Source organism: Colletotrichum higginsianum, chromosome 3 (genome assembly GCF_001672515.1).
Source record: "Colletotrichum higginsianum IMI 349063 chromosome 3, whole genome shotgun sequence".
Taxonomy (NCBI): Eukaryota; Fungi; Ascomycota; class Sordariomycetes; order Glomerellales; family Glomerellaceae; genus Colletotrichum; species Colletotrichum higginsianum.
In genome coordinates, this window is record NC_030956.1 from 2,467,792 (window position 1) to 2,478,621 (window position 10,830).

Sequence of the window (10,830 nt, forward strand, 5' to 3'; positions counted from 1 at the left end):
GCGAGTGGGAGTTCTGTCCGTCGTCCGTGGACGCCTTGTCCCGGTCCTTGTCGCCGCCGCCCCCCTACTGCCGTGTCCTGTCGTGTACCTCCGTGTCGTGTGGTGTTTCTTTAATTTAAAAATTAGTGATCCGGCTCACTCTGTCAAACTTTCTTTTCGTTTCCGCTTACAATCCCCCATTCAAACAACGTTTCCACAGGGGCAAGGGGACGCGGTTGATTGAGCTTGATTTCTCCTGCAATCAATCAAATGCTGGTTATATCGCGCGTGCGATTCACTGAGCCTGCCCGGCGTATCCCGGCCCACTGCTCTGCCTCGAGTAATGGGAATCGCGTGATACTATGTGTACAGGCATTCGGCCGACTTCGCCGAAAACCCAATCTAAACTACTGATACACTTTCCTGCCCTTCGCAGGGTATCCGATGCCTTGGAGAGAAAACAAATAAACTAGAAAAAAGAAGAAGAAATAAAGGGAGACCCGGAAAAAACAAAGCTCGTGCATCTCTGACTCCTGACTCCTGACACCGTCGCCCTCCCGGCAGGCCCATCGCGCCTATTTTCCCCACGAGACACACCCCCCCGTCCCACCAACCCCTTTTCATCAGCCGCGCCACTTGAACCGGCTCTGCCTCAACATGTCCAGTAGGCCCGTCGGCAGCACGCCCTTGTCGACCACCGTCAGACTGCCGAACCGCGCAATCATGTCCCTGCCGTAGAGCGCGCACACCCACCGCTCGTAGTCGCTGAGGCCGTACCAGCCCGCCGGCGTCGTCTTGAGCGCCGCCTCCAGCTCGCCCGTCAGCCCGACCGTCCTGGCCTTGGGCATCGTCCGCAGCCTTTCGAGCGCCTGGCCCAGCGCTGTCGACGTGCGCCGCCGGTGCCGGCTGAACTCGTCGAAGCTCATGAACGGCTCGTTCCGCAAGTCGTTGTAGTCGTACGCCCGCCACGGGTGGTGGAGCGCGAGCTGCATCGTCGTCGTCGTCGTCGTCGTCGCCGTGTCGGCTTCGGCGTTCTCGAACGCTGCCTTCAGCAGTCGGTACTGCGCCGCCTCCTCGGCGAGGAACTCGTCCACGATTCGGTCTGGGTCTGCCGTGACGCCGTCGCGGATCAGGTACAGGTGCACGAACGGGTTCTCGAGCCCCAGCCCGCCCAGCGACACGGGGAAATACAGGTAGCCGTCCGGTACATCCACGATGCCGAACTTCTCGCCGATCAGCCGCTTCAGGTGCGCGCCCGCCCCGCCCTCGCCAAACAGCCTGGCCTGGATGCGGTGGAACGTTGCCAGCATGCTATCCACGTGCGCCCGCGAGAAGCAGTTGGCCACCCGCGCGCAGTTGGTCCGGAAGAAGCGCGCCCCGTAGATGTTCCACGCCTGGATCCAGTCGAACACGCTCCTGCACGCCCCCAGCTGCAGCCGGAGCTCCTCAATGTGCACGTCAATCTTGGCCTGGTCCAGCAGGAACCGCCCAGACGCCGCGTCGAGCTTGAGGAACCCCCACACGACGTCCCCCTTGGGCAGGCCCTCGGCCAGGGGCGGCGGTGGTGGCAGCGGCAAACGCTGTTGTTGGCTCGCCTCACGCCCCCCTGGCCTGCCACCGCCGCCGCCGCCTGCCACGATCCTGGCGCTACCCGTCTTGTCCTCGTTGAACTCGAGACCTGCGAGCTCCACGAACTCGGTCATCGTCTCCCACGCGCGCACGCACGTCTCGAGGCCGCCCCAGAGCCACATGTCGTCGTGCAGCCGGTAGAGACGGCACCCGTCGGCCCGCTGGTTGACGGCGAAGTCCATGCAGAAGAGCATCGTCTCGGCCACGAAGTCGGCAAGCGGCGTGCTCAGGGGCGTGCCCCTGCGCCGGATATGCGCCGGCGCGTCCGGCGCGTCCTGGGCGAAGCGCATCGGGCACTCGAGGATCCGTCGGAACAGGTCGATCCACTCCGCGTCGACGCCGAAGAACCCGAGCACCGCGAAGATGGACGAGTGCGGCACGCTGGGGCCGAACCACTTAAGGTCCGACCGGATAACGGTGATGTCGTACCCCAGCCGCTTGGCCAGGATAATCTCGGACTGCACGAGGTGCAGGAGGTTCTGCACCACGGCCACGTGCGAATTGCGAGTGTCGTCCGCCTTTCGCTCGCCGTCCGAGCCGTAACCCCCCCTCTTCTCCGCCACGCACGAGGGCAACTGGTCCAGAAACACCTCGTTCCTGTAGTGTGCGGAGAGTTGGTTCACCACCGATTGGGTGCTCTCGACCGGCATCGTCTCCCCAGTGAAAAACCGCATCCGGCGGAGCTCCTCCTTGCCGATGCGCTTCGTCGCGTCCTTGTCAACACCGGGGGCCTGGACAAAAGACACGAGGACGTCGCGCATCTCGACCGCCCACTGCTTGCCGACGTGGTGGACGAAGATGGCCTGCAAGAGGTCTTCGTCCGGGTAGAAGCGGTAGCGGCCGTTGAGCTGGCGTCGCTGCTCCACGACGGTGGCGCCATCCCAGGCCCACGTTTGGCGGGTCTGCATGCGCATGTTGAGGACGTCGGCGATCTCGCTCAGGACGACGTCGTTGCGGAGGAAGTCGTTGAGCGTCGTCCTCTTCTGGTCCGTGAGGATGTCGGTCCGCAGCAGGCCCCGGATCGTGTTCTTTAGGGACGTCTCGTCAAAGTGCGTCCTCTTATCCCAGCCTGCCTGGAACTTGGCGATGCGGCCCCTCAGCTCGGCGAACGCGCGGTGGATGTCCTTGGTCGATGTGATGAAGAGCTGGCCCAGATAGCTCTTGATGGCATTGCTGTCTGTCTCCTTGGCCCGAAACACGTACTGCTCCCAGGTCGCCCGTTGCCGGTGCATCTCCTCCCTGCCGACAGGCACGAAGCCGTGCGGTTCGTCGGCGGCCTTGCCGGCGGTGATCCATTCGTTCACGAGCTTGCCGTACAGCTCAGCGTAGCGGTACCTGGCGGACTGAACATCGAGCTCGTTCCGCATCGCCTTCTCGTAGCCGTCGAGGAGGTCGTCCGAGACACACGGGTCGTAGTCGGCCTGCTGCACGAAGCGCCGGAGGTTGTCGACGGAGACCAGCGAGCTGTCGTCCAGGGAGTTCATGGCGGGAAGCTTCTCGGAGCCGTCGACCAAAAGCTTTGCGCGTTTGCGGTGGTCTGTCTCATATGCCGCATCGTCCAGGAGCGCTCGCTTCCCCGACTCGTACGAGGCCTTCTGCTTGTCCAGTTGCTTGAGCTTCACGCTTGTGATGGTGTGAAGCGTCTGAGACAAGATATCGGCGGACGCCATCTCGGATCCTTAGAGAATGAGAGAACAGAAGGGGGTGAAGTGCAAATGGTGTAAATGAGATGATGTCGAGGAAGTGACGAGCTTAGTGACAGATGGGCAGCGGAGACCGACTGCAAGAGGGCATTTAAACCACCGGACGACGGCGATGAAGTGCGATGAGGAGTGAGGCCCATTTCCTCACGCCGAATAGTTCGTTGGCTTGAACCCAACCCTGACGCCTTGGTTTGGCCTCCTTTGGAGGGGCTTGAGGCTTAGTCGTCGTCAAAGAGAGACAAGCGTAGGGGTTGTAAGTGAGGCCCATTGAGGCCAAATGAGGCCAAATGGTTAGCGGCCTCCACGGGATCTTTGGAGAAAAGAACCTGGATCTGCATGCTTGGGGGAAACCACAATTCATTTCTACCTGATTCTTTTTTTCTTTCTTATTTTCCCCTCTCTCTGCTTGGATACATGTGATTCAGGTAGAAACTAAAAGGGAATTCGCGCAGACAGAAGGAGACGAAACGAAACAAGAAAAAAGAAGAAGAAAAAAAGAACACTCCATACCTGAGCCGGTGGTTTCAGTGTCGATTGCTGGTCAGCCTGCTGCTGCTGTGCCTATCGCTGTGCTGTGTGAGAAAGCGCCGCCCGTCATTTCATGTTCAGTCCCTCGTCGATTGTCCACACATCAACAACCGCCGTGATGGTCCCTTCTCAATTCTGGTTCCGTTGTGATGCGCGGTCGAAGCGCAGTTGATACAGGCAGGCACTCCTCTCACGCCAAGTTCAGGTGGAGGTGGACGAGTTAATGAAGAGAGGGCACCGCCCGGAAACGACACCGACATCGGCAGTGACGTGATTGCAAGGTTGTGCCGGCGGTGGGTAAGATAAGAGAAGCGTACGCAATGCTTCGGGGATTACTTTCCCAATAAACTCAAGGCTCGCGCCGCCTGTTGGAGGTTGTTGGTAGTGTCACTAGGCAGGTCATAGCATGCCGCTGTGAAGGAATGTCGACGTTCAGCTTATCACAGACCTTGAAGGAAGACGCCGCCGGCCTGCCACACATGCCGCACGATTGCCTATTGCAGGCAAAAGCCCGGGCGCTGGTGGTGGGAACTTGGGGGGCATGCGCCGAGATTCGGGGGCGTGGGAACTCTGGGGAACTGCTAGGGCCTCTTAACTGGCCAGACACGGCGCAATCATTGGTCAGCGACTCAGTGGGTGGTGGACGGGCGGTGGTGCTTTCTCTGGCAATGACATCTTTCTCGGGAGCAAAAAAGAAAAAGTATCTTTTATTACATAATGCCGCCTTTTGAAACCTCACCTCGTCGTCGGATGCTGAGGATGACTGATAATTATCGATAAGACGTCTTGTTCGACTTAATTGACACACAGATACCTATTCTGGTTTTGGAATATCACCTTCGTACGACATCCCGACGCAAGTCAGCCAACTCAAAGGAGGAAGTTCAGGTGGAAAAGAGGCACGCGACATGACGGATGAAGAACAAACCCGGCGAGCCGCCGCCGAGCATACCTCGGAGACGACGCCTCTGCTCAATGGCACCACCACCAACGGCACCATCCCCGGGTCCGCCGCCGCCAACGATGACGAGACCACCGTCGTCGCCGAGACCGTCTCCGGCGCCCGCCTGGCCCTCATTCTGGGCACATCGTACTTTGGCGTCTTCCTCGGCGCCATCGACAGCACCATCATTGCCACCCTCTCCGGCCCCATCTCAAGCGAGTTCAAGTCCCTGAGCCTCCTCAGCTGGCTCGCCACCGCCTACCTCATCTCCAATGCCGCTTGCCAGCCCATCTCCGGCCGCCTGACCGACATCTTCGGCCGCGGGCCCGGTCTCGTCTTCAGCAACCTCTTCTTCGCCGCCGGCAACCTCATCTGCGGCCTTGCCACCTCTCAGTCCGCCATCATCTTCGGCCGCGTCGTCGCCGGCGTCGGCGGCGGCGGCCTCATGTCCATTTCCACTTTCCTCGGCTCCGACCTCATCCCCCTGCGCCAGAGGGGCGTCTATCAGGGCATCGGGAACATCGCCTACGGCTCCGGCGCCATGCTCGGCGGCGTCTTCGGCGGCCTCATTAACGACCACACCGCCATGGGCTGGAGGCTTGCCTTCCTCGTCCAGGTACCCCCCGTCCTGCTGTCCGCCGTCCTCGTCGCCGTCCTCGTCAAGGTGCCCCCCAAGGCCTCCGACAAGTCCTACCTGGCCCGCATCGACTTCTTCGGCGTCTTCCTGACCATCTCCTTCCTTGTTCTGCTGCTCCTCGGCCTCAACGCCGGCGGCAACCTGGTCCCGTGGTCTCACCCTCTGCCCCTTACCACCATCCCCCTCTCCATCGTCGCCTTTGTCGCCTTCCTCGTCTGGGAGACCAAGGTTAAGCAGCCTATCATCCCCGTCCGCCTGCTGTATAACCGCACCATCCTCGCCGCCTGCCTGACCAACCTCCTGTGCACCATGGTCATGATGATGGCCATGTTCTACGTGCCGCTGTACCTCCAGGTCAACGGCCTCTCAGCCACCCAGGCCGGCCTCCGCATCCTGACCTCCCCCGTCGGCGTCTCCATCATGTCCCTCAGCGCCGGCTACATCATGAAGCGCACCGGCAAGTACGTCGTCCCGGGCATCTGCGCCCTCATCCTCTTCAACACCGGCATCATCATCCTCACCCAGTTCAACGAGGAAACCCCGGCCTGGGTCAACTACGTCGTGTTTTTCCTCGTCGGCGGGGGCTACGGCGCCATGCTGACCATCACGCTGCTCGGCTGCATCGCCGCCGTTGACCATTCTCAACAGGCAGTCATAACTTCAGCGACATGTGAGTTGAACCAGATCTCGGCGTTACTCCTTCCAACGCAAGGCAAGGTGAGGCAAGCACTAACCAAAACCTCGCGCAGACTTGGCCCGGAGTCTCGGGGGCACCATCGGCATCACCATCGGCTCCGCCGTTTACCAGAACGTGTTGCGGAACAGGCTCTGGGACCGGTTTGGGGACTACCCCGATGCCGCCGAGATCATCCGCCGCATCAGGGACGATCTCGACGAGCTGAAGAACCTGCCGCCCGGGTGGAAGCCCGGCGTGGTAGACTCCTTCATGGAGGCTTTTGGTAGCGTTTGGTACACCATGCTCGGCCTGTCCATCCTCGCCCTCGTCTTCATCTCCTTGATGAGGCAGCACGTTCTGCACTCGACCCTGGAGAGACGGTGAGGCAAGTAGACCGAGGCGCCACGTACACGTCAAAGGAGAGCCGTTTTTGCGGCCCCTCAGCTTAATAGACCGGCTAAAATCGCTGCCATTCTGGAGCATCACGGTTGAGAGCAATCTCAGACGCCAGGTCAGCAGCATGTAGCATAGTCTACTATGTGTTCTACGCGAGTGCCTGCAGTAAATGTCCTTATCTGACATTGTAGGTCGTATAACATTGCAAAAACGCATAGGTGTTGTAAAATACAGAAGAGAAACACGTCTCTCGCCAAAAGCCCGGTGGAGGTGGCATTGGATCGTAGTGGAAATCAGGTCATAGTCTACAACCACCGCGAGCAAGCAGTGTCACCGATTCAAGTCACGCTCTTGTTTGATAAAGCGGCAAGAGTAATGGACAGGCGGTGTGCATTGATCTGTATGCCGAGTCTGCGGCCTGTGTCAACTCTTCACCATCGTTGAGGGGATATGAGGCCGGCTTGAATTTGGATGCATTTTCATCAGTAATCCATCTTCCCAGACCATCCAACCCTGTTATGAACAGACAAGGCAAACTCATGCATACGCCAAGGTGTTGTCGTCCCTGATCTTGCCTGCAACTTTGATGCTAGCTTCGTTGCCCGCGACACAAGGACCTCGGACGATAATCTGTTACAAACCGTCAGCGGTCAATTCACATTGCGACCAGCAACAGACTCACCTCTCCCTGATACGACTGGTCGGCGTTCTTGTGCTTCTCGGTGTCTCTCAGGAGTATCTCGGTGCTCGTCAGGGGCGGGCCAAAGTGTGACTGCTCATCATCGTGGATTCTGTAGTCGTAGTAGCCAGTCTGAGCGACAGCGCCTGCGACCTTGGGGGCAGTAAGGGCGTAGATAACCCTAGCGCCGGTAAAAACGCGAATGTCAGAGAGAACGCGTGATGACAGCGGCGGCGATCCAGCCCCGACTCTGTCTGCCACGTAGATAAGACGCAGTTTCCCTGGGGCAGTGCCGATGGCGGGTCGAGATGCGCTGTTGAAACGCGAGGCGATAGAGGCGACCGGCATGACACCGTTTTCCGTGAGACTACGAGACTGCGCCCAGTGAGCAACCTTGGCCAGCGCAGAGGACGAGCGGCTGGTCGACTCCCGGTGCGTCTTCAGCAGGGTTTCGGGGGTCGAAACCAACACTGTGGGAGCCACGCCCTGGGTGGCAAGAGCCAGGTCGGTGGATTTCCCGGCGACGGAGTTCAAGGCGACGGAGGCGTTGGAATACAAAGCAGCCAACGTCAGGATGAGTGTGTGGATGTTTGTCAAGGAGTCGGCCGGCAAGAAGAGGTCAGAGGGGCCAAGACGTTGTGTCGACGGAACTGCAGCGAGCTGAGCAGCCACTCCGGATACCAGGTTGGACTGGGTAAAGCGCACCATCTCCTCCATGGTTCCAGGCGTTGACTGCCAGAAGCTGATGACATCCTTCGCCTCGGTCTTCTTGTCGACGGGGGGCAATTCCTTGGCGGCTTCGGCAGGAGCCTCGCGAAGGATCTCCTGCCAAGTCGCGACATTAACGCTGCCTCCCATGCCTTGCGGAACTTCGTTCCAGTCCATATGAGCACTGCCCTCGTCCACAACCCAGATAACCTGACGGAGGGCGGGGTATGCCTTGACAACCGGGTCGAAGGGGAATGCGCCGGGAGCGGTGACGACGGTATCCGCAGCAGAACGACGCAGCATCATGATGAGCTCTTCGTCCGAGACATCAAAGGGGATCAGAATGGCTGTAAGGTTGGGATAAAAACTGCAGGCGAACAGTGCAACCAACAACTCAATGGAGTTGGGCAGGTAGATGGCAATGCGGATGCCTCCCTGCTCGTGGATGTGTCGGCCGATGAGGTTGATCTGGCGGGTGATGTCGTCTGCACGGTATCAGAGGTCGAGCACTCCCGAGACGCAACAGAATGTGGACTTACCGAGCTGGTGCTCGACGACGTTCTCGGAGCCTAGGACGGTCAATAACCGACCCTTGCCCGCAGACGACTTGCCCTCGTCGTCGGAGGCGCCGGTCGCCGCCCTTCTCCAAATATCCCGAAGATCTCCATCGCGTCCTCTCGTCCACTTGGAAGCGCCAGCGTCCTTGACATTGAGCCCCGTGTTCAAAGGCATGCCATGGGGGGCAGAGTGGGACCGGTAGACGGGGGATTCTCCTGGTTGTCGAACGGGCGAGCCTTGAGCCTGGCGCGCAAGAAGCATGGGATGGGTATCGGGATCCTGGCTAGAAACGACTCGGTAGGAAACAATAGCGACAAGGAGGGTGACGAGGGCAGTGGTGTATGCGTTCCATTGTCCGAACAGGCCCGAAACGCCCTCGTCCATCTGAAGCATGAGGTTGTCGAAGAAGCCCATGGTGGGCGGTGGCGCGGTGGTCCGAATAAAGCGAGCCGATTCAGGTACCGAGTTCGGTTGGTGGAAGTGGTTGCGGCAGTTGAAGCAGGTTAACGAAAGGCTTTACGTGGCCCGCATGGAAAGCTCGGGGGTTTAGAGAGAGGGAAAGAGAGGGAAACATGAGGCAGTGCTACGGAGCTCGAGCTCGGAGGTTTCGTGGTGCTGAGGTGGGTTGTGCTGGCAGTCAACGGCGGGGATCCTGACGTCCTCCCCCCGGCTTCCGCAGCTGACTTGCGATTCGAGGGTACCTAGTACCTTACTCGTAGCGTTCTCCAACAGCCGGACAGCCTGGACTGCGAGACTCCGGCTGCCGTTTGGGAAACTTAGTCAGCCTGCGAGTCTACAAGCTTGGGTACGAAAAGTTTGAACACGCATTTCCATGGCTAAGGCCCCTTGGTGAAGAACTCTGTTTCAAGTGTACGTATGAAATAGCTACCTAGGGGAGTTAAGAGTTGGAAGGCAAGTACCTAGCGAAGCTTGTAAGTAAGTACCCAGACAGTAAAAGGTACATTTGAGTATCCTCTGCTCCATTTTTGTGGTCGCTCATGTCGAGTGCTTCCAGCTTGGATACTTAGGTACCTCTTCTGTAGCCATACGTGCCTGTCAGCTAAAGACAAGCCACCCTGCTGGGCATATGCAGGCTGAAGGTCTCCACTCGAGACAGACCGCTCCCTGCCGGTTGCTGTGGTCCATGTGGCTGAAGCATTGTTTTTCTGCCGCTGCCTTTGCCAGATGCTCCAGCCATCGTCGTCCACAGCGTCCCTCAACCATCGACACCTCTCGACTTGAAGCGGCGCACTGAAGCACGCCCGCCCTCGGCGACCGCGCAGCGTCTAAACGACAAATTACTAACACAAAACAGGTTTGCGACATCATTCGGACCGGTGAGCCGTCCCGTTCATTCACGTAATGCGACATCAACCTGCAGCTTTGACTAATGTTGTGCGCAACAGGCCTTGACCCTGATCTTGACGACCGCCTCCCCGACTTCGACTTCTCATTCTCGCCCTTAGCTTTCCATCAGACACATCGGGCAACATGTCGTCGTCAGGGGGCCGAGCGGCTATTACCACTCCCGTCAGATCGACGCCACAGAAGTCTACCCCCATTGTCGACAGCCCGGGCACTTGGAGACACCCGCGCCTCAATGAGATCACAAGGCGGCGCAATGCAACAACCTTCTCTGAGAAGAACGTGAGAAGGATTGCCTTGAACATTGGCTTTCTTCTCAGCCTCTGGCTTTCTCAGATCCTCACCAAATCGTACATCCCCGCACAGTGGTACGTCCCTTTCCCTCGCTCCGAGTGCGTTGGCTCTAACCATTGCAATAGGCTCAGCGCTCCCCTACGATCCTATCTAGGCTGGGCGTACTATTTGGTCCAGCTCTTTCCGCTCGCCAACATTGGCATGGCCATGCTGCCACTCTTCCGATCCGAGGACGACCTGTCGGATATTCCTCTGACCCCCGCGCAACGCAAGCTTCTCGGCCTGCCGCCCAGCTCGACGGCAGCGACTCCTGATGCTGTCTACAGCACACCGCCACGCTACTCGCGCACTCCGTCTTTGGCGGGTTCACCTGCGAGCAACAGAAGCTTCTCTGGCTCCCCGCTGTCCGGCAGGGGCAGCCCGGCTCTCGGGAGCTCCTTGAATGGGCAGTCGTACTCCCCCTCTCCACTCAACAATAGCCCGTCCAAGTTCTCGGCAAGCCTCAACAGCAACCGGCGATCATCCTTTGGCTCTTCGACAAACTTGGGGGCAAGCACGAGTTCTTCCCTCTTCCCGGACCCAGGTACGCCGAGCCCTTCGGCTGGAAAACGCACCAGCGTCGGCTTGAACAACAAGTGGCTTTATGAAAGGGGCAGGCGGTCGTCGGGCAGCAACTGGATGCACTGAGTGTTTTTATCGGCTGTCGTGTTTTCGGATGGGGCAGAGGACGACAGC

General features: G+C 59.1%; 4 protein-coding genes across 4 annotated transcripts; 2 read left to right on the plus strand and 2 right to left on the minus strand.

Moving 5' to 3' along the window:
* Positions 1–602: 602 nt before the first annotated feature.
* On the minus strand, positions 603–3,278 carry CH63R_04294 (uncharacterized protein; the record flags this gene model as incomplete). Its single annotated transcript, XM_018299269.1, has 1 exon — positions 603–3,278. The coding sequence occupies one exon, from the start codon at positions 3,276–3,278 to the stop codon at positions 603–605; it is 2,676 nt and encodes an 891-aa protein (XP_018160515.1).
* Positions 3,279–4,747: 1,469 nt separating this feature from the next.
* CH63R_04295 (Major facilitator superfamily transporter) lies at positions 4,748–6,479 on the plus strand (the record flags this gene model as incomplete). The annotated part of the gene is made up of 2 exons (XM_018299270.1): positions 4,748–6,089; positions 6,169–6,479. The coding sequence occupies 2 exons, from the start codon at positions 4,748–4,750 to the stop codon at positions 6,477–6,479; spliced, it is 1,653 nt and encodes a 550-aa protein (XP_018160516.1).
* Positions 6,480–7,028: 549 nt separating this feature from the next.
* On the minus strand, positions 7,029–8,850 carry CH63R_04296 (Amp-dependent synthetase ligase; the record flags this gene model as incomplete). Its single annotated transcript, XM_018299271.1, has 3 exons — positions 7,029–7,121; positions 7,174–8,363; positions 8,418–8,850. The coding sequence occupies 3 exons, from the start codon at positions 8,848–8,850 to the stop codon at positions 7,029–7,031; spliced, it is 1,716 nt and encodes a 571-aa protein (XP_018160517.1).
* Positions 8,851–9,927: 1,077 nt separating this feature from the next.
* Positions 9,928–10,782, plus strand: CH63R_04297 (Nuclear pore complex component; the record flags this gene model as incomplete). Its single annotated transcript, XM_018299272.1, has 2 exons — positions 9,928–10,169; positions 10,221–10,782. 2 exons carry the CDS (start codon positions 9,928–9,930, stop codon positions 10,780–10,782), a joined length of 804 nt encoding a protein of 267 aa, XP_018160518.1.
* Positions 10,783–10,830: the final 48 nt, after the last annotated feature.